The sequence below is a fragment of the Nipponia nippon genome, unplaced genomic scaffold (genome assembly GCF_047370975.1).
Source record: "Nipponia nippon isolate SJK-2023a ecotype South Korea unplaced genomic scaffold, ASM4737097v1 scaffold_45, whole genome shotgun sequence".
NCBI lineage: Eukaryota > Metazoa > Chordata > Aves > Pelecaniformes > Threskiornithidae > Nipponia > Nipponia nippon.
In genome coordinates, this window is record NW_028262364.1 from 1,191,393 (window position 1) to 1,218,837 (window position 27,445).

At 48.9% G+C, this 27,445-nt stretch overlaps 1 protein-coding gene across 1 annotated transcript; it reads left to right on the forward strand.

The window, feature by feature from the left end:
• Positions 1-15,871: 15,871 nt before the first annotated feature.
• On the forward strand, positions 15,872-16,816 carry LOC104008556 (olfactory receptor 5B21). Its single transcript, XM_009475834.2, has one exon. It carries the CDS (start codon positions 15,872-15,874, stop codon positions 16,814-16,816), a length of 945 nt encoding a protein of 314 aa, XP_009474109.2.
• Positions 16,817-27,445: the final 10,629 nt, after the last annotated feature.

Here is a 27,445-nt window from a genome sequence, read left to right on the forward strand (position 1 = left end):
GCTGCCTCAAAGCAGCCTCCAAACCTCACTGTGAAGAGTGGAGAAAATCTTTTTAACTGCTGCTCCACATAGACCTCCTTACATCCCCACACTGCTGACCCAGGGAGGCTCTCTAGAGAGATGATAGACTGGTGCTCATCCCAAGCAAAGGAATCAAGTTGCAATCATCTTTGCTATGCCACAGCTTCCCTAGGGCCAGGGCCAGGTTTTTCAGGCACTTGGAGATTCTTACTTGAGCAGTGAGGCAGCAGCTGGAATTTTCACAGCCCTCTAAGTCAGAAGGTATTCCAACATCCTCTCAGGCAGACATACCTGCTGTAGAACTGCTTCCTCCAAACTCCAGGTCACAATGTCAACGGGGCCTTGGGCACCTGAAAATTTATGTAGTAGACTAAGGAACAGATCATGCAGTCCACTGTCAGGCAACAGAAGGCTGCCAGGAGCCTTCCAACATGTTATGTGTTTTGATGATCTCAATGAGCCCAACCATTCCCCATCAAGGGAGGTGTGTATGATGATTTTCTCTGTCTGTATAGTACCCAGCTGGACATGAGGTCTGCATCCTGGGAGTGGAGAAGGTCCCCTTCAAGCCCACTCATGTCCACCTCTTCTATAGGTACTACCTGGATCGAGATAGGACCAGGCACAGACAAAAGTTTCCCAGGGACTGGCTGGACCCAGGACTCTCTTCCCAAAGGCCTCTTTACAGCTTTGACAAAGCTCAGATCTTCATCACCTTATCTCTGCTTAGCAAATTTCATAGTGATTCACTCCTGAGGTATGAACTTCCTTTGAGCCCCCGAAGTGTCTTTACAGGAAGTGGCTGGTTCAATCATTCATTCAATCTCCAGGACCTTACATCAACACCAAAGGCTCTGTGTTTGGGGTTGAGAAAGATATGTACAACAAGCTCTTCATCTCAAAACTAGTCACTGTGAGGAACGCTTGAAGGTGTCGGTAACCTCCCTTTCTGGTGCTGGTGTTGAACTCGAAATCCTAACTTTTTGACATTAAGTCCTAGCAGAAACAGGATTGTCTTGGGAGGAGATTATGAAATTGGAGGTTTGTATATCTGAGCTTGTTTACAAAGTAACCAAACAAGAAACCACTTCTTTTCTTTTTTAAGGACGAAGCTAACAGTAACATGTCACATGGGTCTTGTTCTAACACTGCTCAGGCTTTCGATGGCTATGTTAGTGGTGTCAAAAAAAAAAAAAAAAACAAGAGAAGATGACCCTACCCACTGCAAGGCAGCAATGCCCAGTCTTTGCAGCAGGACTGAGGGCTGTCAGTCTATTCACAGGGAGAAGGATCTCTGCTGCTCATCTTTCTGTGCAGAGCAGAAAGGCGCTGCTTCTTTCTGGGAGCTAGCGGGGCTGGCAGCTGCAATCATTCCTTTCTGGGCACTGCCAGACACTGCCACTGGTCCCATCATGATTTCCTCTCCCAATACCAATGCCTATGCGGGGGATTTCTGTCTTCTTCCTGGTACGAGTATGGAGGGCAAGGAAGTGTGAGTGGCAGGAGAGGAATTTTGCCTGTTGGGCAGCTCTACAGCTGTGTCAGGGCGGGGGGGGGGGTGGGGGGGTGGGACACACAGCACACGGGACCTCACAGGGCTGCAGGGCTTTAGTGGGTCCGATGCTGATGCTGGTATGGATTCCAGTGCTGGGCAGGCAGACAAACCGCCCCAGGGCCTGGGGCCAGGCGGGTCGGAGGGGCAGAGCAGCAGCGCCCCCTGGCGGGCCCGGCCGGGGCTGTCCCCCCGCCCCCGCCACACCCGCCCGGCCCCGCCCGTGCTGGTTCGTGCCCGGCCGCAGCCCCGGCTCCTCTCCCCGTGCCTCCCACGGCGCAGTAATACACCGCCGCGTGCCCGCGCCGGGGCCGGGCGAGCCACAGGGCGCTGGACCGGCGGTCTGCCGACACCCACAGCTGCCCCACTGGGGCCAGCAGCTCTTTGGATCCTTTAAGACCGAGCGCAATGGATGCAGGGCCTCAGCCCAGGAGCTGATGATACCAATGGATGAATTCGGTGTCAGAGTATGACCAGTTGATGTTGATGCCAGTGCTCTCGGTGATCTCTGCCAACAGCTCCTGCTGCACCTGGGCTTTGTGTGCAGCCACTGTCGAGGAGACAAAGAAGAAAATAACCTCATAACCTGCTTTCTGCTCAGCTGTTTCCCAGGACAAATCCCACAGAAGCAGTCAGGAACATACAGACGTGATAAGGAGAAAAGTTCCTAGAGGATGTCAGCATCATACAGAAAGACACAGAGGAAAGCACAGAAATAGGGAGAGCTGGATGAAGAATAGACTGATGAGTTTGCTGAGGGAAGGTGGGACGAGAGCAGTGGAAGGGATGGAGGGGAGGACAGTGTGGGGCAAAGACGTCTGTGAAGAAGCCAGAGGTCACAGCAGACGAGGGAACTGTGGTGCCACTCCATGTCCAGCCCCAGTCCTGGCCCCACACAGCACCGAGCCTGGCCCCTGTTCTCTGCCCCCAGCCCTGCACACCTAGGAGCACCGCAGCCAGCCCCACCGGACCTGCGCCCCAGCATTGCCACATCCCGCCATTCCGCTGCCCACACCTCACTGCCTTCCACCAGCTCTGGGTCTCTGTTCCATCCATGGTGCCTCCTCTCTGCCATGTCCTCTCCTCCACTGGTACCAGCTCCACTCTGGGACCATGCCCTGCACCAGTGCCACATGGGACCTCACTTGGTCCTGGGCGCTGGCAGGGTGCAGAGGGGAGGCAAGAGTGGTGGGAGCAGGGTTCTCAGTGGGGCTGTGGCCCATGGAGGCAGAGGGATCAGGGCAGGCAGGACAGAAGTGGAATAGGACAGGAAGCATGGGGCTGCTAAGCCGTGGTCCCCCTGCATTGCCAGGCACAGACAGGAGTGGGATGAGCTGCCATCATGGGGGCGTCTGGCACTACTGGATTGCAGGAACAGGTGCTGCTGTGCAGGGACACGGCACCCCAAAAACACACACTGACCCTCCACCCTAGAGCGCCACAGACTGGTGCTGCCCTTGGAGGCCTGTGGCCCATAGTGCTAGCCAAGTGGCCCATGAAAGGATGGAAGCAGCCCCAGAAAGAGAGGCTGGGAGTGCTGAGCAAGCAGGAGCAGCAGCTCAGCCCCAGGGCCTGAAGGCAGTGCCAGCGGAGGGACCAGCAGGAGCAGAGCTGCCTGGAGCAACACTGGGTGTATGGGATTATAGGCAGGGGTTGCCCCCAGCATGGGCACCTTGGCCACAGGGATCCCAGTGCCCTGAAAGCAGCCAAAGTGGAAGGGAGGATGACAGCAACAGGGCATGGCAGGAATTTTTTTGAAGTTACTTATTTTCTCAAAATGTCTCATTGGAAAATTGGTCATTTAAAACTACATCTGGAAGTAAAGGGCACTGGGTTCTGCTGCATGCTTTCATCCATCAACGTAAAAGGAAAAGTAAGCTATATCAGGTGAAGTCTCCAGAGGATGCAAAGCAGGCATCGACTATCATGCAAAAATGCAGGAAGAATCAAGTGCTGAAGGTCAGGCAGGGGAGGAGGCTGTGGGAGCAGGAGCGGTGGAACAAGTAGAGGGGGAGAAGCTGAATATATAAGAGGAGGAGTCAGTGCTGCTGGGAGACATGTGGTCTGGGAGAGAAACAGCACCTTTCTGGAGCCAGATGGATCCTTCCTCCCTCTCAAACACAAGAACAAACCCAACCCTCCTTTCCAGCACTTTCTCAGGCAGCTTCTCTCCCCACCTAGCATCATGACTCACAAGCCCATGAACGTCCTTCCTCTTCCTCAGTCCACAGGTGTCTCTTGTAGAGGGAAAATACCTACTGAATCTGGCCCAGCCCCCTCCCACCAGACAACCTGGTGAGGTCAGCTTTCATATCCTGATTCCTCAAGGTGAACATGAGGGGATTCACCAGGAGTGTCTTTGTGGTGCAGAAGTCAGCAGCCAACTCTGTCCTCAGGTACATGAGACCATGGGCATGTAATAGCCAGTCACACAGGCCCAAGATGAGCGTTCAGAGGAGTGAGGCATGGACACTACCTGCACGCAGGGAGGGAATTGATTTTAGGGGTCCTGTGTCAGGATGACAGGGATTTCTACTCACCAGCACATGCCTTTGCAGGTGGACATCAGCTCCTTGGCCACATTCAGAGCCAATGGAAGGGCACGTAGCTCCGATAACCAGAGCTCAGCATATTTTCCAGTTTTCAGATGGCATTTTCTGGTGAGTGTGCAGAACTTTTCCCAACTTACAGAACAAGCTGTATATACACATATACCTACAGCTGAGAAACAACACAATCCAGTACACCACTCTGCTGCCATCACTGGCCTTCAGAGCTCAGAAAGTGCTAGAAGAGGTAAATTTCCATTGGCAGGTGCGGGAAAGAAACCTGACTTCTCTATCAGTGCACCTTAGAAGAAAGACTGAAATGATATGGTTCAGCTGTCATCAACTGGACTGGTTTGACTTCATGCAAATAGCACTTGCAGTTCCACAAATTAAGCAATGAAACAATGATGCCACTGGAAGGGGGCTGATGGACTGTGAGCACGGTACCCTGACATAACGACAGTGCAACCTGGACTATCTCGACATTCTGGTCCACCTGGACCCCCAGGCCTGCTGGCAACAGATGGCGTACACCTATCTCAAAGTGGGAAAACGATCTTTGCACAGGAGTTAGCATGGCTCATTGAAAGAGCTTTAAACTAGATTTGAAGAGGGCAAGGGATAAAACCAGGCTCGCTAGAGATAAGCCTGTGGGTGGCATGTCAATGTTTGAGGGATGGTGTGCTAGCGAGGTCCTTCAGTCTGCCGTCTCAGTGAAGGTAGGGGATGGAGAGCCATGCGGCAGCAAAGACACAAGGGTTATGGATGTGTTAGAAACCACGGAAGCACCTGAGAGAATGGTCATGTAGGAATTAGGGCTTCTCCCCCAAAAAAGGTGTCGGGATCAATAGTCCATCTACACCAATGCACACAGCATGGGCAACAGGAGGAGCTGGACGTCATTGTGCAGCAGGAAAACTATGATGTAGTTTCCATCATGGAAACACAGTGGGATGACTTGCACAACTGGAGTGCTGCAACGGACGGCTATAAACTCTTCAGAAGGTTTAGGCAAGGAAGGAGAGGCGGAGGGGTAGCCTTGTATGTTAGGGAATGTTTTGATTGTCTAGAGCTTAATGATGGCGATGATAGGATTGAGTGTTCATGGGTAAGAATCAGGAGGCAGATATCATGGTGGGATTCTGTTATAGACCACCCAACCAGGATGAAGAGGCAGACGAAATATTCTATAAGCAGCTGGGAGAAGTCTCACAATTGCTAGCCCTTGTTCTTGTGGGGGACTTCAACTTACCAGGTGTCTGCTGGAAATACAATACAGCAGAGAGGAAATAGTCTAGGAGTGTGTGGAAGATAACTTCCTTACACAGCTGGTGAGTGAGCCAACTAGGGAAGGCACCCCGCTGGACCTGTTGTTTGCAAACAGAGAAGAACTTGTGGGTGACGTGATGGCTGGAGACCGTCTTGGGCATAGCAATCATGAAATGACAGTTTTCGATTCTCGGAGAAGTAAAGAGGGGGTTCAGCAGAACTCCTACCTTGGACTTCCGGAGGGCAGACTTTGTCCTGTTTAGGAGCCTGGTTGACAGAGTCCCTTGGGAAGCAGTCCTGAAGGGCAAAGGAGTCCAGGAAGGCTGGACATTCTTCAAGAAGGAAATCTTAAAGGCGCAGGAGCAGGCCATCCCCATGTGCCGAAAGATGAGCTGGCAGGGGAGAAGACTGGCCTGGCTGAACAGAGAGTTTTGGCTGGAACTCAGGAAAAAACTGGGAGTTTATGACCTTTAGAAGAAGGGACAGGCAACTCAGGAGGACTACAAGGATGTTATGAGGTTATGCAGGGAGAAAAGGAGAAGGGCCAAAGCCCAACTAGAACTTAATCTGGCTACTGCTGTAAAACACTATAAAAAATGTTTCTATAAATACATTAGAAACAAGAGGACGGCTAAAGAGATGGGGGGGGGAACATAGTAACAAAGGATGAGGAAAAGGCTGAGGAACTTAATGCCTTCATTGCCTTAGCCTTTAATAGTCAGACCACTTGTTCTCGGGGTACCCAGCCCCCCGAGCTGGAAGACAAGGATGGGGAGCAGAATGAAAGCCCCATAATCCAAGGGGAAATGGTTGGCAACATGCTACACCAATTAGACACACACAAGTCTATGGGGCCAGATGGGATCCACCCAAGGGTACTGATGGAGCTGGCAGAAGTGCTCACCAAGCCACTCTCCATCATCTATCAGCAGTCCTGGCTAACCAGGGAGTCCCAGTTGACTGGAAGTTAGCAAATGTGATGCCCATCTACAGGAAGGGCTGGAAGGAGGATCCGGAGAACTACAGGCCTGTCAGCCTGACTTCAGTGCTGGGGAAGGTTATGGAGCTGATCATCTTGAGCGCCATCCCATGGCATGTACAGGAAAACCAGGTGATCAGGCCCAGTCAGCATGGGTTAATGAAAGGCAGGTCCTGCTTGACTGGCCTGACCTCCTTCAGTGATGAGGTGACCCGCTTAGTGGATGAGGGAAAGGCTGTGGATGTTGTCTATCTGGACTTTACTAGGGTCTTTGACACTGTTTCCTGTAGCAAAAAGTTGTGGTGAATGGAGCCAAATCCCGTTGGCGGCCAGTCACAAGTGGTGCTCCCCAGGCCTCAGTATGGGGCCAGTTCTGTTTACTGTCTTTATCAAGGATCTGGAGGAGGGGATTGAGTGCACCCTCAGTCAGTTTGCAGACGACACCAAGTTGGGCGGGTGTGTTGATCTGCTGGAGGGTAGAAAGTCTCGACAGAGGGGTCTGGACAAGCTGGGTCGATGGGCTGAGGCCAACTGTATGAGGTTCAACAAGGCAAAGTGTCGGGTCCTGCACTTGGGTCACAAGAAGCCCATGCAACGCTACAGGCTGGGGGAGGAGTGTCTGGAGAGCTGCCTGGTGGAAAAGGACCTGGGGGTGTTGGTCAATAGGCGGCTGAATATGAGCCGGCAGTGTGCCCAAGTGTCCCAGAAGGCCAAGAGCATCGTGGCTTGTATCAGAAATAGTGTGGCCAGCAGGACTGGGAAAGTGATTCTCCCCCTGTACTCAACACTGGTGAGGCCACACCTCGAATCCTGTGTTCAGTTTTGGGTCCGTCACCACAAGAAGGACGTTGAGGTGCTGGAGTGTGTCCAAAGAAGGACAATGAAGCTGGTGAAGGGTGTAGAGTACAAGTCTTAGGAGGAGCAGCTGAGGGAGCTGGGGTTGTTTAGCCTGGAGAAAAGGAGGCTGAGGGGAGACGTTATCGCTCTCTACAGTTACCTGAAAGGAGGTTGTAGCGAGGTGAGGGTCAGTCTCTTCTCCCAAGTAACAAGCGACAGGACAAGAGGAAATGGCCTCAAGTTGTGCCAGGGGAGGTTTAGATTGGATACTAGAAAAAAATTCTTCACCAAAAAGGGCTGTCAGTCATTGGAACAGGCTGCCCAGGGAAGTGGTTCAGTCCCCATCTCTGGAGGTATTTAAAAGACGGGTGCTTAGGGACATGGTTTAGTGGTGGACTTGGAAGTGCTAGGTTAATGGTTGGACTTGATGATCTTAAAGGTCTTTTCCTCTACCTGTTGAACAGGCTATGGGAGGTCATAACCACCCTAAGCACTTACCCAAATCCTTCCACACACCCTGCCACTCAGGGACTGGCCACCTCAGGGCATGTTTCACTGTTGCCTCACCCAAAAGTTGTCTCCTCTTACACTAGGACAACACTGAATTCCACAAAACTGACAATAAGCCAACAGTGTCAATTAGTACAGCTGTTAAGTAAACACCTCACGTAAGGGTGAACAAGGACCTCAGGAGCCTGCGCAACGGAACAACCCACATCAGTCCTGGATGGGAAGAGGCAGGTGTATTCCCTCCTCCTCTCCACAAGACAGCTCCCCCAGCACAGCAAGGGCCTCAGTGCCAGGGCAAAGCACGTAGCCTTTGCTTCTATTAACACGTTCTCAAGCTCAGCCAAATAAAGAGATAAGCAGTGCAGCAAGCAAACTCCCTGACCTGCACAGAAGCCTGCCAGTTGGTAACTGCTACTACAGCTACGGCGTGCTCAATTCAAAACCGCCATTGTCTCGAGCCCCACGTGAAGCAACAAAAAGACTGGGGGTGAGTTGACTTTGTCTGGCCACCAGGTGCCCACCAAGCTGCTCTCTCAGTCCCCTTCCTCAGTGGGACAGGGGGAGAAAATAAGATGATAAACTTGTGGGGCAAGATAAAGGCAGTTTAATGAATGAAAGCAAAAGGTGCACACAAAAGCAAAGCAAAGCAAAAAGTTTTATTCTCTACTTCCCATCAGCAGGCAATGTCCAGCCACTCCTGTGAAGCAGGGCCAGAGTTTGTGTAGTGGTTGCGATAGACAAATGCCTTAATAATAAATGCCATCCCCACTCCTCCTCCTTTCTCTTGCGTTTTATTGCTGAGCATGACCTCGTATGGTACGGAATATCCTTTTGGTCATTCTGGGTCTGCTGGTCTGGCTATGTCCTCTTGCAACCTCTTGACCACCCCCAGCCTACTGACCTTTGGGAGAGGGAGTTGGAGAGACAGCCTTGCTGCTGTGCAAGCTCTGCTCAGCAGTAGTCAAAACATTTATGTGTTATCAACACCGTTCTAGCTACAAATACGGAGCACAGCACTATGAGGGTTAATATGGGGAAAGTTAACTCCATCCCAGAGAGACCCAGTACCTGTGTGCTCACATGTGAGTAAAGTTTGTGTTTGTTCAAGCACATTGTATGTGTTTTCACCCATATATGTGTGTGAGATGTGCACACACACGTATATACACATGCTTGTAATGATACATACATGTGTGTCCAAATAACCATGCATGTATGTGCACCCTTTGTGTGTGCATGTGAGCATGTTTTTTATGAATTTGTGTGTATGTGGTTGTGAAATTCCTTCCATTTGCTTGTGATGTCAATAAGTGAGTTCACGATGAAAACAAGGGGTCCAACTGAAACCTTCAGAACCTGCTGCTCTGTAATGCTCATGGATAGAGTAGTAGAGAGTGCCATGAGCAGCACATTCCCTCACGATGAGGGACACACAAGAACACAAAAATACATATGATCATGTAGATCTGCATGGAGTCATGCACAACTTTGTGCACCCACACGCATTCACAGAGATCCACATGCACAAATGTCCACGCAAGCAAGCACACATGCATCTACACAAGTTAACTGTGGACTTAAGTGACAAGACTCTGGATTCCATCCCAATGGGGAAGGTCTGGAGTACCTGGGGGTAGAATAAAGCTCCAGACACATCAATACTGTATGCTGAGAACTCCCAGAGACTTTCCAGAGTGGGCAGGAGGCCAAAGAGGCTGGCAATGTTCTTAAATTAAATGCTAGCAACACAGCCCACTCACCTGAGAAAGCGAAAACAAATACCTGTCTGGCAAGTCGGGGGTAGCAAGCTGGGAGGGAGGGATGGAGGAAGAAAGAAGGGTGTAACATGCCCTCTCACACAGAAGCCTTTGGGTGTCCGACTGAGGATTGCACGGGTGCAAGTAGCTGGGCCCAGGCCGACGTTACCTGCTTACATGGGACCTTTCTGGCACTTGGTCCACATCTTCTGCCTGTATAAACACACTCCTGTCCTTGAAATCCTTGTGCCTGTCATTCCAGCACACCATGGGGGCTGTGGCCTCTCCAGCTTCTGCAGCCTACTAAACCTGCTAGTGAAGGCTCTGTCACATGGTGACCCTTCACCATTGCCAGAGGAAAGGTAGAGTGGGAGATATTGAGTAGGCCCCATTCAGGACCTGTACCTTGGAGCTAAGAAAGGTTTCTCCAGACCCAGTGGCCATGAGGGTCTTCCTTGCTTTGTCTCTTCTGAAAAATGTCCTTGCAGCCTCAGAACATGTCCTGCAGATGTGGACCCTGACCAGTGCTAGGGTCTGGTGAGGACCCTGGGGCCTGCAGGAGGCCCTTAGAGGGCAGCATCCCCACAGGGTCTTGAGGAAAGATGTTCCTCTTGCTGGGGAGTTGGCTTGTACAGAAGATTATCTTTAAGGATGGCACATTTTCCTGTATAGTGGGAGACGAAAGGGAGAGGGTTGCATTGCAGGAAGAGAGGATGGGGTGTTGCCTACATGTCCCAAGGGTAGCCAGAAGCTTTCCGAATTATTGTTTTCTCCAGCGGAAGACATTAGAGGATGTCATCTACCTGAGGAAGGGGAGCTCCTGAACTGTTTGCAGGAAATGGTTGGGCATGCTGACATGCATCCACCCAAAGTCCTGCTCAAGGATCCCTGCAGCAGGGAGTAAACCCATGCTTTCTGACCCAGCACACCTTCCAGCCCCTCACAAACAAAACTGAAGTGGGGAGAAAGGAAAACCTGCTAAGAGGGGAGGTAAATACGTTAAGACAGACGTGATAATGCCGATAATGCTGATAAAAAAATTTCCACCTGCTAATTAGCAATTTTTTGCATGTTGAAGAGAGTGTATTTGTCAGTAATTAATGCTGGAAGTAACTTCATCAGCTCAGCTTCATTTCTATTTCCTCACCTCAGCATTTCCAGCTTATGACAAGTCAGGCTTGTCCCAGACTCACAACCCACTGCTGCAGCATGACTTCCTGCACAGGAGCTCTGGCTGGTTCCAGACCCCCACCTTTTTCTCTAAGGAGTTTTCAGTCACCAGGGAGCTGCAAGGTTTCATGTGTTCATTTCTTTTTTTCTTTATTTTCTGCAAACTTGAGGAACACTTGAGTCTTTGCCAAGAGGTGCTGTTCTACGTGTCTTTTGTTTTTCCTTACATGTAGATGTGGTCTGGATGAATGTCTGGAACTGACTTGGCAGCTTCAACTCCAATGCAGTTTCTTTCTTTCCTTTAGGAGGTAACAACCCCCTAAACCTGTCAAAACACCTCGGTTAGGAGCAGCCAGGCTGAGCTGACCAATCCTCTTTTCACTTTGTAACAGTGGGCATTCAGCAACTTGCTAACAGTGCCCGGAGGGGCTGGGAGCTGGCCCTAGAACTCCTGGTTCCCAGCAGGGTTTTCTCTGCTGTTCTTAGAAAGGGCAGAAGAGCAGGCCAATGCTGTCCCAGACAGATAAACAGGGTCAGTCCTCTCTCCCCGGCCAGCACAAAGCCCACGGCCCACACCTTGGAGCATGGGTGGCTGCACCAGCGTAGGGAGCAAAGCCAGCTAATCCTGGGAGAATTGACAAGATAGTACTTGGAGCCTTCCCTCCTCTATCCAACCACACACTCTGAGTTCTTCACACAAGGTTTTGAACTATGGCAAAGAGGCACCATGGGTTTGTGTTATTAGCTCTCCCTAATGAGCCCTGGGGATGATTCACCTTGCAAGGACGTAGCCAGTTAAGCAATTCAGAAATGCGTGCACTCTGAAATTACCATGTATATAATGAGTTGCCGTAGGAGCTTGACATTTTGTGACAGGAAATGTTTGTCAGAGCTCTGTAAGGTCATCTTTACTCTGATCTACCACCTGTTCCTCAAGCAAAGCAAAATCAGACCTTCATCTGGGATAAACTGATTACCATAATTTACAACAGTGTGGGTATTTTGGCCCTCTGATGCCAATAGAGACAATGAATTTACCCTGCCACTGCTTGGACACCCTGCTTTTGTCTGGGCAGTCATTTTCTTTAGGCGTGACAAAGATGTGCCAAAGCAGAATATGACATTGCTTTCTATAGAATTGCAAACTGAAGAAAGTCTACATTCCTGAGAGCTGGAGGAGGAGAAAACTGCACATTGTGGATCCACCTCTGTTGTTTGATCCCACGTCTGGGCAAAGCCTAGAATTCCACAGGGTAGAGAACACTGGAGGACTGCAGTCTGGACTCCTGGATTTTTGGTAGGGAGGGGTGGCTGTTGAGCTTCAGTTCAAAGGGCTGGACTTGAGGGTCCATGTCCAGAGGAAAGGTGTGGCCTAGTGGTTAGAGCAAGTGGTGCTGGGTGTCACAGTGCCTTGGTCAAATTCTCAAGTCTCACAAGGAAGGGTGAGGTCTATTGTTCATAGACTCCCACACCCCTATTCCTCTCTGCTTTCCTGAAGTGAATCCAACATTTAGAGAAGCAGAGCTCAAAAGTGAAAAATTCTATGTTGCCTTCCCTTATTCAGGGCCAAGTAAACAGTGCCCTACAAGAGGAGGACAGACATTCAGGCCTAGGAATAGTTCCATAGGAAGACTGAATCCCTTACCTAGTGTGGAAAAATATCACCTCCCATCAATTACTCCACAGGCAGAGCTCAAGTCCCTGACACTTTCAAAGATCCGGTTACTCCAGCACAACTCAAGCCTAGCTCAGAGAATTTCTACCTCCCAGGGGCAAGCAGGTCATTAACCACAAACCCCACAATACCTCAAGAAGCCAAAAGGCTCCTGACCCCATAGGAAATGATGTATCCTGAGTCAAGCCTTAGGGGAAGAAATCTGATGACCAGTCTCTGCCTTCCTGACCTGGGATCTGGACAGGGGGAACAAATGACCAGCAATTTTCTCTGCTCTTAAGGGGTCAGTCATTGTGGAAGATGAGCCATCCATGGCAGGAGGTAACACAAGAAAGCTTGCCCATGGCCATGTGGAAGATGGTCCTGGAGCTCCCTACAGCCACAATGATTTTTCAGCTCCAGCCTCAACTGTGGTCAAAGAGACACAAAAAGCATGAGCATGTTGACTGAGCTCATGTCTTCTGTCTGCACTTCTCCGTGACTGCTCAGTCTTGGAAGAGACTCCAGGCACTTGGACATGAGATCTGCAGCTGGGCCCACGTACCTGTGCCCAAGGACCTGGCAATGTCCACCCTCATCAACTCTTCTGTCCTTGATGGTAGTTGTGGAAATGCTTTAAAACCCACTGAGGCTGGATCACACCTGCTCTGGAGTGTCTGTAACTGCTTACCTTCCTGGCTGGGATGATGTTTCATTCGGGGGTTAATTCTACCTGTTGAGTATTAGAGCTCTCTTCAGCCCTGGAGAGCAAGCAAAAGCAGGACCTCAAATGTCTAAAGGACCTGAGGCACAGATGAGTGCAGGACACTGAAGGCTGCAGACAATTCCACATCAATTCAATCAGTAGTCCTCTGACATAAATTGGGATATACAAGGCCCTGCCTAGGGCTGTCAGTGAGGAGCTGGGACCTCTATGAGAGGCAGGTTGACCTAGACCAGCAGTGGAACGTCAGTGGGGTACCCTATGCCCTCTCAAGTGGACTGGTAACCTTCCTGAGACACAAGCCCAAATCCATAGAGTTGGATCCAGATGGAAAGTCAGCACCCTCCAGCTGAGCATCCACATGCAGTGCTGGGGTGGGATTGCCTGAACACAGGACCCTGGAAGCAGTTCTGTTGCTCATGGGCTGTTCGAGGCATCCATATGGGGCAGAGAGCTATGACACAATGGTTGGAGGCAACTCTGCCTCTCTTGGAGTGGCAGTGGGAGGCCAAAGAGACCCACTAGGCAGTGGAAATGCTCTAGTGCACAGGTGACAAGCTTCATCCTTAAGCCACTACTGACCAGATGAGGACCGCACATGTGGAGTCCAGATGTTGGCATCTCCACGTTCATGCTCACAGTCCAGAGTGTGACTCCCAGCAGAAACTCACCCTTTCTTTGAGATTCATCTCACCCATCCTGAAGACCCAGGGCACAAAAGTCCATTTGCACTGGCCACTCTTTCCTGCCTTGCCAGCCAGTGGAGAGATAAATCAGACAAGGCACTGTGGACTTCTGCATTTGAAAAGATGATTCAAAACTATGGGGACATATGGGCAGCTCAGCTCACTTCAGCCCTGATGGGTCTAACCTCTAAGCACCAAAGCGAGGTTTGGGTGGCCTCACTCCTCTGAGGACAGAGCCTGGCACCCCCAAAGGTGACTTATCCCATCCCACCTTGCAGGTCGCCATGGACTGGAGAAAATGTGTGCTGCTTGTTTCTTTTTCTCCCCACTGAGCATTGGTAGACATGGGAAAGATGACTGTCATGAGCTACAGCTGCCTGATTCTGAGGGGGTTATTTCCAATGTAGTCTTCTACAGGGAGAGATCTGAATCCCCTTCCTGGGGTCTCCCTTGTCTTTGCTGCAGTGTTTACAGAAGCCATTGCTTATTATTCTGCCTCAGTTTTGCTCTTCCTCAGAGCAGGCTGAACTGCCACAGAGGTCTGGGGATGGGTAGCCCTTGCTGGAGTTGTTGACACACTTTCCACCAGCGCAGAGCTTCCTTCCCCCAGAGACTAGTTACACAGTGGTGCTCCCTGCAGTCCCAAGGAGAAAGGAGATGCAGCAAGATCCTTCAGGAGGCTGATTCCTTCTATAAGCAGCAGAAGAGTTTGGAGAGCAGGTACATTCAGGTACTGTTAATGACTCACAGCAGGAACTGCTGGAAGCAGAGTACAGGAGTGTAGCTGCCTGTGTGGCAGGAGTTGGGGTCTGAAGAGATAAGAAGGAAGGGAAGGAAGTGGACAGGAAGAAACTGAGTGTGAGATCCAGCCCTCGAGTTTTGTTCACAGGTACCATCAGAGAAGTCAGTACTTCATGGTGAGGCTTACAGGTAGGTGCTGCATTTGCACAGGTAAACTTGTTGTTACTTAGCTCATGGGAGTTTGTGTGGTGTCAGTTCTACAGGACCTGTGCCTCTGTCTTGTCCTTTCCTGGGTGTCTTACTTCCTGAGCTCATTCCTTCCTCCAGATACTGCCTCTGTGTCCTTGACATTGCTGAGCTCTTTGGCAGCGAGACTGTTACTGCTCAGTTAGAGCTGTGCTGCTGCTGTGAGGGAGCCAGCTTGGGGCCACTCTTATACCCCACGTGGGCTGTAGGAAGGGTCTGGGCAGGTGTGGGCCCAGGGTGCCTGCACATGTCACTTCATCTCTCACAGTGAAATTCTGCTTCACTCTCTCTCTCTCATCTCAGGGATCAGTCTCCCATCTTCAGCTTTCTCACATTTTATCCTATGCTACTCTCCAGATACAGCACTGATTTGGGGGCCCTCTCTCCACAGGAGTACCTCACAGAACAGTGCTTCCCAGTCCAGGAGAAGGCTGTCAAGGAGTTAGTGTGATTGCCCATTTTGAGGTGCCAGTCCTTCCCAGCAACTGTCTGTTCTGTGTAGGTACCTGCCACGGTTGTCTCCAATTCACTGTAAAAGCTCTAAAGTCAAAAGATGAGAAACCACAGGCACGTTGGTGTGTCCCTCCCCAATTTTGCAGAAATGCAAGAAGGAGGATTGGGCAGAGGGCTTCATCTCTCAGCATGGGGCTTCCCTGTGCACACATGCAAATGCCTACTTGGTGTTTACCTCCATCACTTACTAGATACTGCTCCTGCCCCATCTCAGCTCTCACTCACCATCCCTTTCCCTAGAGAGCTCTGAGAGCACATCTTGAAGTGTGGAGGCACAGGTACTGTGCTGCTGCAGGAATGCAGCCCAAATGCACTCAGAGAGTGCAGCTGAAGGGGAAAAGATATGAAGCATGTTATCTTCATGATCTTCTCTGACCTATTTCCTTCCTTCTAGAACAGTCTTTCTTCATCACATTGCCTCATTGATTCAGATGTCCCTTTCCGTGCATTCACCTTTCCTTCCCTTTCTCCTTCCCTTTCTCCTTCCCTTTCTCCTTTCCTTCTTACAGAGAATATGAAAACTCTCAGGTGTGTGTGAACGTCCATGCTTTCTCCAGAAGAAGCTGCTTCCACAATTCCTTTGTGAAACAATACATCAACAAGAGCTCTATCTTGCAGCTCTCCTGCCTGGCAAGTGGGAAAAAAAAAGACTGACAGCACAGCATGGAGAGAGGGGAATGGGAGAACCAGACATTGCTGATGGAGTTCCGCTTGCTTGGACTGGGGGATGACCATGAGCTCCAGACACCTCTCTTTCTCCTCTGTCTGACCATATACACAGTGACCATGGTTGGGAATAGCCTCATCATTGTGCTGGTGGTCACAGACCCGCATCTCCACACACCCATGTACTTCTTCCTGGTGAATCTGTCCAGCCTAGAGACCTGCTACAGCTCCACCATCCTGCCCAGGCTGCTAGCCAGCTTCCTGACTGGAGATAGGACCATCTCTGTGCAGGGATGTATGGCACAGTTTTTCTTCTTCGGCACTTTTGCAACTTCTGAGTGTTACCTGCTGGCTGCTATGTCCTATGACCGGTATCTAGCCGTATGTCAACCCCTGCTTTATGCAAGCCTCATGAACTGGAAGATATGTCTCCAACTGGTGGCTGGATCATGGGTTGCAGGACTGCTAATTTCTACAGGAATCACATCTTTCATATCTCGCCAAAGGTTCTGTGGCCCCAGTGCAATTGACCATTTCTTCTGTGAAGAAGCTCCATTGCTAGAACTCTCCTGCAGTGACACTGAGATGATCAGAATTCTTATTATCATATTATCTTTCCCAGATGTAGTTTTCCCATTTCTGTTCACGCTGGCATCCTATGTCTGCATCATAGCTGCCATCCTGAGGATCCCATCCAGCATGGGGAGGCACAAGGCCTTTTCCACCTGCTCCTCTCATCTCACTATGGTCATTGTTTTCTATGGGACCCTCATCATTGTCTACATGTTGCCCAGAACAGTGCCACTGAGACAGCTCAACAAAATGTTCTCCTTTTTTTACACAGTCCTCACACCTCTCATCAATCCACTCATCTACGCTCTGAGGAACAGAGAGGTCAAGGGGGCACTCGGGAGGGTGCTCAGAAGGGCTGCCTTGCATTGACAGCTCCAACTAGGTGTGAATTTCAGGGCACAAATCTGGTTCTCCTGCAAACTGGTGAAGAGAACATGAGAAGGAATGTGCTCCTTCCCAGAAGTACCTCTCCAAGTGTCTGGCTTTCACCTAGGCTGTGCAACAGCAACAGGCAGAGGCAGAAGAGGGCTGTCCTGGTTTCAGCTGGGATAGAGTTGATTTTCTTCCTAGTAGCTGGTATAGTGCTGTGTTTTGGATTTAATATGAGAATAATGTTGATGTTTTAGTTGTTGTTAAGTAGTGCTTACACTGGTCAAGGACTTTTTCAGCTTCCCATGGTCTGCCAGGTGCACAAGAAGCCGGGAGGGAGCACAGCCAGGACAGCTGACCCAGACTGGCCAAAGGGCTATTCCATACCATATAATGTCATGCTTAGTACATAAACTGGGGGGGGGGTTGGCCTGAGGGCAGTGATCCCTGATCGGGGATGGGCTGGGTGTCGGTCAGCGGGTGCTGAGTGGTTGCATCACTTGTTTTTCCTGGCTTTTGTTCCTCTCTTTTTTTCTTGTTGTTTCCCTTTTCACTACAATTTATTATCATCATCATCATAATAATTTTATTATTATTATTTCTATTTTATTTTATTTCAATTATTAAACTGTTCTTATCTCAACCCATGAGTTTTCTTACTTTTGCCCTTCCAATTCTCTCCCTCACCCCACCAGGGGTGGGGGGAGGGTGAGTGAGTGGCTGTGTGGTGCTTAGTTGCTGGCTGGGGTTAAACCATGACAAGGGCCTTAGGGAAACACATGTCCAGTTGAGAAGAGAAGGTAATATCTTTCTATTGCTTGCTTTTTCCTTAGAGGCAATGGAATGGTGGGGGCTACTTTATGTGGGAGCTGAAACCAAATGCTGAACTTCTCTTTATCAGGGAAGTGAATAAAGCAATCTGGGTTGAAATGTGACATTGGTCTTGGGGCAAGTGTGGCACCATTTTTTCTGACTGTGAGATCCTGGGGTGGGAACTGTCTTCCTTTAGCCATGCACATTTCCAGTGAGAAAGTCATTCAGACCATGACCCTAGTATCACTTTTATTCAGTGGAGACCCCTGGCTGAGCACAGCTGCTTACATGCCTGGAAGTGCCTCTTTTGGTTCGAGATATCACTGAGTATCCCACACATCCAGAATTTCCTGTCATATGGGGAGCAAATGAACTCAGGAAGGAAGCTGAAGGTATCTGAGAGGGCCTCTAGCCCTAACTGTGGCCAGCAGCATTCACATCTGCTACATCAGAGACTCCAGTGGAAACAGGTCTGTCATAAACCCACCTTGAGATCAGTGCTAACCACAGGTCACACATGGTATGCCTTCAGAGCACCTCATTCTTTCTGCAGTGTGTCCTGGGAGTATGGAGGAACCAGGTGGAGTGGAGAAGGCCCTTTCACTGTTGTGACACTCATAAATCTGTTTCACCTTTTACTTATTTATGAAGAATCCAGACTGCACATGGAGTTGGTGTTGGATGGTGAGAGGTTTAGTCTTCATAGGAAGCATTTGAGAAGTATTTAAGATGCTTTAGACCTATCCTAAGATATAACCAGTTTTTAAATAAGGTAAAAACTGACCTTGCATCCCATATGCTTCCCTGGACTTGTGTAGGCCCCATTTGGTTGTGTGCTCCCTATCTTGAACTTTCTTCTCTGTGAGTAAAGCTTCCCTCATGCAGATTCTGCCCTGGGCTTAGGGATGTGGTAAAATCAGTGTCTCTGTATTCCTCCTAGGTAGCCCATCTGCTGACAAGTAGATTCCTGAACCAGATGAAGTCTGCTCTCATGGTTCCGATGCTACTATTTTTTTTACCCACTTCTCTCAGGATCTTAAACTCTACCATCTCATGTTCACTGCAGCCAAAGCTGCCTTCAGATTTCATACCCTCACCCAGTTCTTCCTTTTAGGTAAGCAACTGGTAGAGCAGATAATTTACCCTAGTTGGTCAGTGATCAGTGGATCACCTACATTAAAAAACTGTTTTTAATACACTGCAGATATCACCTGATTGCTTGTGATCCACTGTGTTGCCTTTTCAGCAGGTATGAGGGGGAGCAGGGAGAGTCCCCCAGGAGAATGAGGACCTGTGATTGTGAGTCTTCCTCTAGCAGCCTGAAGAAGCCTTTGTCTGCTTCCTCTCCTTGATCAGGTGGCTTGTGGTAGGTGTTCAGCATGACATCACCATGTTGGTCTGTCCTCTGGACCTTTCCCAGAAGCTCTTGACTGTCTCTCCAGTTCTGTGAAGGGAAAACCCCACACATTTGAGCCACTGCCAAGTTTCCCAACATTCAGGAAACATTCCAAAAGACTAGAAGTGTCAAACATCTGGCTGTGAAGATTGTGGTATCTCCAGAGCTGAAAATAAGTAGATGGCAAATATGGATGTTTAAATAGAGAATCATTAAGGTTTAATTCATCCTACCTCATTTTAGATGTCAGAGTATCTATCACAGTAAAGGTCTGAATCATAACAATCTAAATAAAGATCTGAGCTGTGCATCAGGCAACAAATCTGGTGCTCTTACTCAGGTCAATGGCGAGAGATATTGTAGGTGACGCAGAGGTAGTGATCCGATGTAGGAGGTGATTGATCACCCATGGAAAGTTCTGCTCTCTTTGCATGGGTGAAGGAAAGAACTGAGATTAATGCCTTTGATACACCACAGGTAGCTTTACCATCTCAGCAGAGACATCTGCAAGGAATCAGTCTCATAAACCTCCCTTTCATGTTATAAATGAGCAAAAACAGTGTTCCAGGATGTAGCTTGTCTTTGAGACTTTTTCAGATATTTATTTGGAGACAGAATTCTAATTAGAAATGAATTTATCTCCCTGACCTCCAGAGCAGGTGTCTTCACCTGATCTATTCATCTTTGCTCCACTGATCATCAGTGGAGAGAAATGGGCAGTGTCAGGCCTTAGTTCACCTCCTCCAAAAGTTACTGTACAGGTCAGGCAAGCCATGTTTTAGAAGGATCAATTTTTCTCCCAGTGGTGCTCAAGAGAGTTTAAAGACTAAAGCTGACCTAGGCAGAAGAAAATTCACAGTAGACATCCAGGTTTTGTTGAGAAGACTTCCACCCCAAGAGACACTGTCTACACTGTCCAGGACCAAAACAGAGAGATGTTGGACATGACAAAATCACTTTCTGCAACTCCTGTGTCAAGACCAAGGGCTCAATGTGGTTAAAGGGAGGGTGATTTACTTGTGCTTTGTGTGACAGATGCAGCTGATTAGAGCAACCTGCCCAACTTCTTTTCTACATACAAAAATATCTCTCTCCCTGGAGTACTTTGGACATGGGCGTGAGGTTCAGCAGTCGGATGGAGGTGCTTGTTCAGGCTGGTATGGCAGGTAATGAGTTCACTTCTGATCATTTGATGAAGCAAGACATGCAGACATGACAATGCATATTGGTCATGCAATTGGTTCACACAATTCAACTAGATCAGTGGACATTTTGTTCCCATTGGCTTTACCAACACTTTCTGCCCTCTCTCCGAGATTATCCTAATAGCCAAACTGTGGAGATAGAAGCTGGAGAAGTGGAGTTTAAGGTGGGTGAAAAATTCACTAGATATCTGGTCTCAGAGGATTCTCACAAGAGGTAAATACTCCATCTCCCATGAAGGCACCTTGATCCACTGAATTTGCAACATCAGAAAATCTTGTCTTTACTAGAAACAAAAGGCAAAGGCTCAGGCAAAAGATGACAGAAAGAAATGCCATTGTCTTGAGAGCTTATTAAAATCCTCCTGTTTACCATTTCCCTTGTCAATATAAACAAACAAACCACCAAGACTGGAAAAGCACCCTAATTAGCCACATGGGAATGACTTATCTTCCAAGTCTTAATGAGCGGTAAAAAACATTCCACACTTCAGCAGGGGCAGGGATGGGTGGTGCTAGCCTTTAGGTCCCCTTGGGGGGATTGCACACATGTCTTTAAATCATTGCATGCAACCTGGTCAGCAGGAACCTTGAGTCTTCTTCTCATGCTACTGTGGAAGAGCTGTTCCTTTAGGAACTCTAGGTTCACCAGTGTGCACCAAGGGGATCCATTTCTGTCTAACATCTCTTCAACAGTGCAGTGAACTGCACAGATTCAACACCAATATTAGACTCAAGGGAAGGATGAATAAACAGGTGTGTAGCAGATGCTGTTGATTTCTTATGAGCTTTGAAGATGGACTTCTGCTCATACTCTTTTTAGCCAAGACCTGGTTTTGTCCCAACTAAAGAGATGCATTTAAATGAAGAAACCCAGTTCAAAGTGTAATTATATAGCCTTCTACTACCTGGAGTCAGATGAGATGGGTCAGGTCCTCTGGTGGGGCCTTTCATGATTCCTTTCATTTTTCTAGGTTTCCAAGGGCTTAATCCTCCTTCAGGGTCCCTTTGAAGTTGCTTCCACAGTGTTCATTCAGTTCTATCATCATTTAACTTCAGAAAACAAAGCCAGGTGCAGACCTTCAGGATGTCTGACTTGCTCCCCCTGGACCATTCCTCCACCACTATCCCAGAAGACTGAGTACATACACCCCCACACGCCTTTGGTCCTCGCCCAGCACATGGAAATACATCTTAAGCACCAAGCTACAGAAACCTCTCTCTGAACGGCACTGCACATGAGAAAAGGGAGGTAGAGCCCTTATGCTACATCCTCTGGAGGGTGTTCTCCACCCACTAACAAGTCCTTTCCTGTGTTTGGGGGCTGGAATAGGTGGTTACTGGAAGGAAAATGTTACCCTTCCACCCCCCCACCTAGATGCAGTGCCTTAGTCATCAGGTCCAACTTGTAATGATTGTTACTAGAAAGGATCCCAGCTAATGAAAAACGGGGAATTGTTGAGACCACTTCTTGGGCAGGATCTCAAAAATGGTGAGGTAAAGGAAAGTTCCAGCTGCCACTCTTTCCAGGATGACTCCTCCTAGCTTGCTGATGCCCTTGTCAGATCAAGTGACCCTAGTGACCACAAAAATGCAGATGGGGGACATGAAGACAAACAGTACAACGTAGAGCAGTTACCCGTGTGATCAGGTTTCCCTCTGGCTTAGCTTGAAGGCCGAGTGAACATGACCTACATGGCTAAGATTCCTTGAAGAGCTGCATCACTTCCTGTTAAGGCATACCAAATCTGGTAGCCCAGTAGAAATGCTTCCATAGTTCCATGTGTCCAGAGCCAACCAGCAGGAAGGCTCAGAATGTATTCCAAGTAAGCACACACACACACAAGCAAACCACACAGCTCAACGCAGGCAGGCACACTCAGCACTCATATGAAAACAAAAAAGTGCTAAAGGCACACCCTGTTCCTCTCTCTGGCTGATCAGAAGGTCATTTAGTGGGAAATATATGTATACTTGTATACAATGTGGATCTCTGGAGTAGCTTGGCTTAGACATTCAGTCTACCCTGTAGCCATCCTTTGGATCCAACAGCAGACACAAACACCCCAGAAGTATGTGCCCTCTTACCCAAGGTCACACTCTAGTTGCTGGCACCTAAACATCTATACATACAGCCTGACACAGAACAGAGGGTTCCTCATGCTGAGAAATAAGTAGAAATTGAATTTAGTGAGAAGATAGGAGACACTGCAATTATCAGGCTCAGGGCATCACCAGCATTCACACACATAGAGAGTGAAATTACATGGAAAGACAGATAAGGAAGATTCAATCAGAAGATAGGACAGAATGCCGTGGTCAAGGGCAGGGCTTAGTTAGACAAGCATACTGACTGGCAACTGCTTACATCTAACAAGCTCGTTTTATAGCCCCATCTCTATTTCTCATTCCCTTTCCCTAAACATTCCTTAGTAATTTTTCCCTAGTCCCACAGGTCTTCCTTGAATTTCCCAAATCCTCATGTTCATCTCATTTCCCCCTTCTTATCAGTTACAAAGTCCAGATGGCCCTTCTCCAAAGCTATGACTGTATTTTCATAACGGTCCATTAATTAGCTATTGGAGATTTTTAGTCTTGGTTATTGTTATCCCTTGTCTATCATCAGGTTTGTGCCTCCTTGTGATTTTGGTTATTGCATCCCCCTTTATGTATTATCCCACTTGCACTATAAAGGTCCTTGATCAGGTAACATTAATGAAACAGAGACTGTCCCATTCCACATACCCTTACATGAGGAATGGCTGAGAGGACTGGGTTTGATCAGCCTCAAGAAGGCTATGGGAAGACATAACTTCTGTCTACAACTACCAGCTGGGTGCCGATAGAGAAGATGGAGCTGCCTCCCTGCTGGACCTCAAGCTTGCCCAGTGCCCATGGGACTCAGATCCATGGTGGGGCTGCTGCTGCTGCTGCTGCCCACCCTCCTGGCATGGACCAGACCTGAGACACAACCTTCCCAATGCACCTGTCCTGCAGCCCAGCCGTGGAGAGGCCTCGCTTGTCCAGGCAGCCCACAGAGCACATCTGCCCTGGGAGGTCCAAGGCAAGGACAGGCAGGGTTTGATATCATCCTTACACTTTTCCAGGCACAGGCAGGGCAGGGGAGCTGTGGGGAAGGGCACAGATTCCTGGTGAGAGCTCCCAGATGTTCGCACCCACGCTTGCACAGGGGAACATCTCTCTCCACATCCAGAGCTCTACCCCATGGGTTCATTTGCTGCCCTGCCACAAGTGGCTGCATCATCCTGCCCCAGGTTGGTCAAGGTATTCCTAGTCAGGATCAGGAGAAAGATGGCTGAGAACAGGACAATGAGGTACAATTCTCAGCCAAAACTGGATGACCTGTCTTTCTTTGTCCTGTTCACAGCCAGACCCAGCAGCACAAGAGAGTCACCTGGTGAGGTTCCATCCATCCCCTGGAAAAGGTTCCCTCCCAGGATGCAGGGAGAGGAATCCACACTGCACCTGAGGAAGGAGGTTGGAAGTTGCTGCTATTGTCTTTGATCCTCTGGGGACATGGCAAGGATGGGAAATATCTAAAACTCCCCAGAATAGAGATTTCCAGGCTACCTGCTTCAGTTCCATGAACACCAAGGCCAGAACTTGGCTAGCCCTGTGACCTGAGCAGGGGAGATCAGTTACATCCCTCTCTGGGATTGTTCCTTGCATTCCATGAGAGCTCATGTGAGCGTTTTTTTCAGGCTCTGCATGGGCAGGCAGGAGCTCAGATCTCTGCAACAGAATGTATCTCCTGTTTTTGTGGCCTGAGCTGTGCTAGCCCACCTAGAATCCCTCCCCAGATTAATCAGGTCCACTGAACATGAAAGAAGCACAGAGACACTAAGTCATGGCTGTATCTCACACATCTTAATGTGAAGAAACCCACTCTAGTGAGTGCAGACACACAGTCTGATCTGCTGTACCTGAAAAAGTTTTTAGGTATGCCTGGGAATGCAGGCCTAAGATGTGAGCTCAAGGGAGTAAGTCATGAACACTACCTACGTTTTAGATAGAAAAGTTTCCTGGGTGTTATGTCTGCATAAGGAGCATTTCTATGTACCAACATGTGTCTTGGCAGGAAGCCATCAGCCATATTCTGACGTTGTGGAAGGGCATATAATTAGGACTAGCACAGTCCTAAGCATGATTTCTCATTATTCAATTTACAAGTGGTACTTGTCTGCAGAGAGCACAGAACATTTGTCATCATACAGAATGACCCACGTTGTGTCCCCCACAGATGAGTAGTACAGTCATATAAACCCCTCTGTCACCTTCACTACTGCTCAGAGGTACAGAACAAAGCTGTGAGTTGTTGGGGGTAGGGGGCATCTCTCAACTGAACTAACTTCTTGGACAACAGTTCATTGTGATGTAGGGAGGGGACAGGTTGGCTGTCCCATTTTCATGTAAAAACAGTATGGTTCAAAACTAAGACTAGTGCAGTACCGGAATTAGGGCATGGGCATAGCTTTTTAGCTATCTGTTCTACCCCTTATTCTCTCACTTCTCCTTCCTTTATGGTAAACCTCCCCTGCCATACCTACTTTAAAATTCTCTCTTTGTTAACATGCCTGACTGCAAAGACTCTGCTGCATGACTTTGTCAAGTATTTCCCATCCTTGATCAGTAGTCCTCGTTCATCAAAGACAGTTCTCTGACAATCAAAACCAAAGTTCTGCTTGCAACACAACGCATGCAGCCAGCTGTTGATCCGCTGGATGAGTTCTCTTCTACTCAAGCCTTTCCAGTTTGGGCCTTCACACCCTTACTTCACCCAGAGCTCTGTAGTCACTCTAGAGACACTTTGGGCATTATCATTGGTGCCCACAACAAAAAGTACCAAAGACAAAACAAGCTCAACAGTCCCTCTGCAACATATTGCATCTGCTCTCTGGCACACAAGAAACCTCTTGAGACACCAGGTCAGGTTAGCAGACTGGTGCTTAAGATTCCTAAGAGAGGGAGTCTCCTAAAGATGTCACAGGTCTTTTCTCCTTCATGGAGGAAAAATTATTTGAGCACAGCTCCCTCAGGTGAATTCCCTATATGTGTCTTTTTGTCCTCACTAGTTCTCAGGCAACAGCACCTGTTCTGAAGTTAAAGTCTGCAGGTGGAACAAGAGCCTTTTTTCTATTGCCGGAAGTCACCAACTTCCAGCCTTCCCCACCTTTACTGTCCCCCTCTGCCATGTGGTTGGCCATGGTCTCCACCTATCCTGCTTTTCTTGCTGTGTGTAGCTTAAGCTCTTGCCTCCATGGAGACAGGCACTACCAACACAGCACTAGATGCAGATCCACTCAAGATTTCCCTGCACAAGGTGGGCAGAATTTCTCTGGATTTCTACCTGGATGCAAAGCTAATGTTCTTTTGAGCTCTTTAACACTGAGGCGAGGAGAGGCAACCTAGCCTGCAGGGATGGGCAGTGCTGAGGAACTCCAACTGTTGGTATGTTGCATTATACAGAATTTCCAAACTGGAGTGAAACAGCCCTTTCTGGTCTCTGAAATCTGCAGTAGCAGAGCATGATCTTTTGAGGGTCAGGGAAAAAAGGGCACAGGAAACAGGGGCTGCATCTCAGTGCCTGCTGCTGGGGCACCTCTCAACCTGGGAGCTGTCACTGCTCTGCTAAGTTAGGCCCTTTCTGGCCTGGGGAACCTGCAGCTCTGTGGTGCTCACGGACATAGAAATGGAAAGGGCCCCTGACACGATCATCACATCTTGTTGTGATGACAGCCAAGTATGTACAAACAGACGTGTTCATGCTCACCTGCATGGAATTGCATACAATTTTTTCCATACCATGCATTTAAAGAAATTTATTATACACATAAGTGTACCCATCAAGCAAAAATGCCTACAGATGACCACCTCTGGATTCAACTAGACACAACTTTGTTAGGGCTGGCACACCCCAGGGCACCTTAAGGCCAAAAGCATGGATTGGCTGGGAATCCCCAGACATCTCCTAGAGAGTGGAGGAAGCCAAGCACCCTGGGAAATCTCTCCCAAGATTCATGTTAGAAGGAGAAATGTTGAAACTCAGCAGTGCAGTCCACCTGCCTGGGAAGAGAAAGACCAGTAACAACCAGAAAGGGCTGGGACAGAGAGGGAAAAGGACATGGCACGTCATCACGTATGGGAGCCCTTGCATGTCTGGTCAAGGATTGCAGACCTGAGAGGAGCTTGGTCTTTCCTCCCAATGGGGCTGAAAACAACCCCTCAAGAGTTCCCAGGCCAGTGTCCCTAGTCTCTACAGGACCCCTCCAGCAACTGGTGTGAGTGTTCTGCCAGGAATGACATGCCCACGTGGGAGCAGGACACCCCAAAGCATCTGTGGCTGTGGATATGTCAGTGCTGCAGAAGGTATATCTCTGAAGGGATCGTGATCCAAGGATAAATTCAACACTGGAGAACATACACCTTGAAGCATCTGTGGCTGTGGATAAGTCCACACCGCAGCAGGTACACCTTGAAGCATAAGTGGCTGTGCATGAAACCATACTGGAACACCTCACAGCGTCTGTGGCTGTGGATAGGTCTATGCTGCAGCAAGTATACCCCTGAAGAGACTGTGGCTCATAGATAAGGCCACACTGCAACAGGTAAACCCCTATGGGACTGTGGTCTGTGCATAAGTCCACACCAAAGCAGGGGCAAAGGGAGGAATTAATTCCAATGTTAAACTATCATCTGGTCCAAAAGGACCAGGGGAGGACACTGTAAGAGATATACCTTTAGATTGTTGTAACCCATGATTTGAGTTACAGGAACAAGTACTATAGCAGGAACCACTTGAACCAATGGAGGACAAGCCTCACAAGAAGCAATGGAAGTGCAGCCATGACCCAACTTGAGCTGGCTTTAGTGCCCAGTAACTCCACACAACACACCACCTCTCCTGTCCTGAGTGTACCACCATAACAGATGGAGCCCAAAGTCATGGACTCAAGGAACTCAGTGGACTTTTGTGGACATTTTACAGACATTATACAGGGGTGGTCCATAGACTAAGGGAATCATATCTGTATATGTATCAAAGGATGGGAAGAGGGGGGGGTGGTTAATGAGGATATATTGGATAGTGTAGTGTGGGACCTGAGCATGATGTAAATGGTATGGAATAAGGGGTGGAGAATGTACTGGTTTTGGCTAGGATAGAGTTAGGTTTCTTCACAGTAGCTGGTGTGGGGCTAT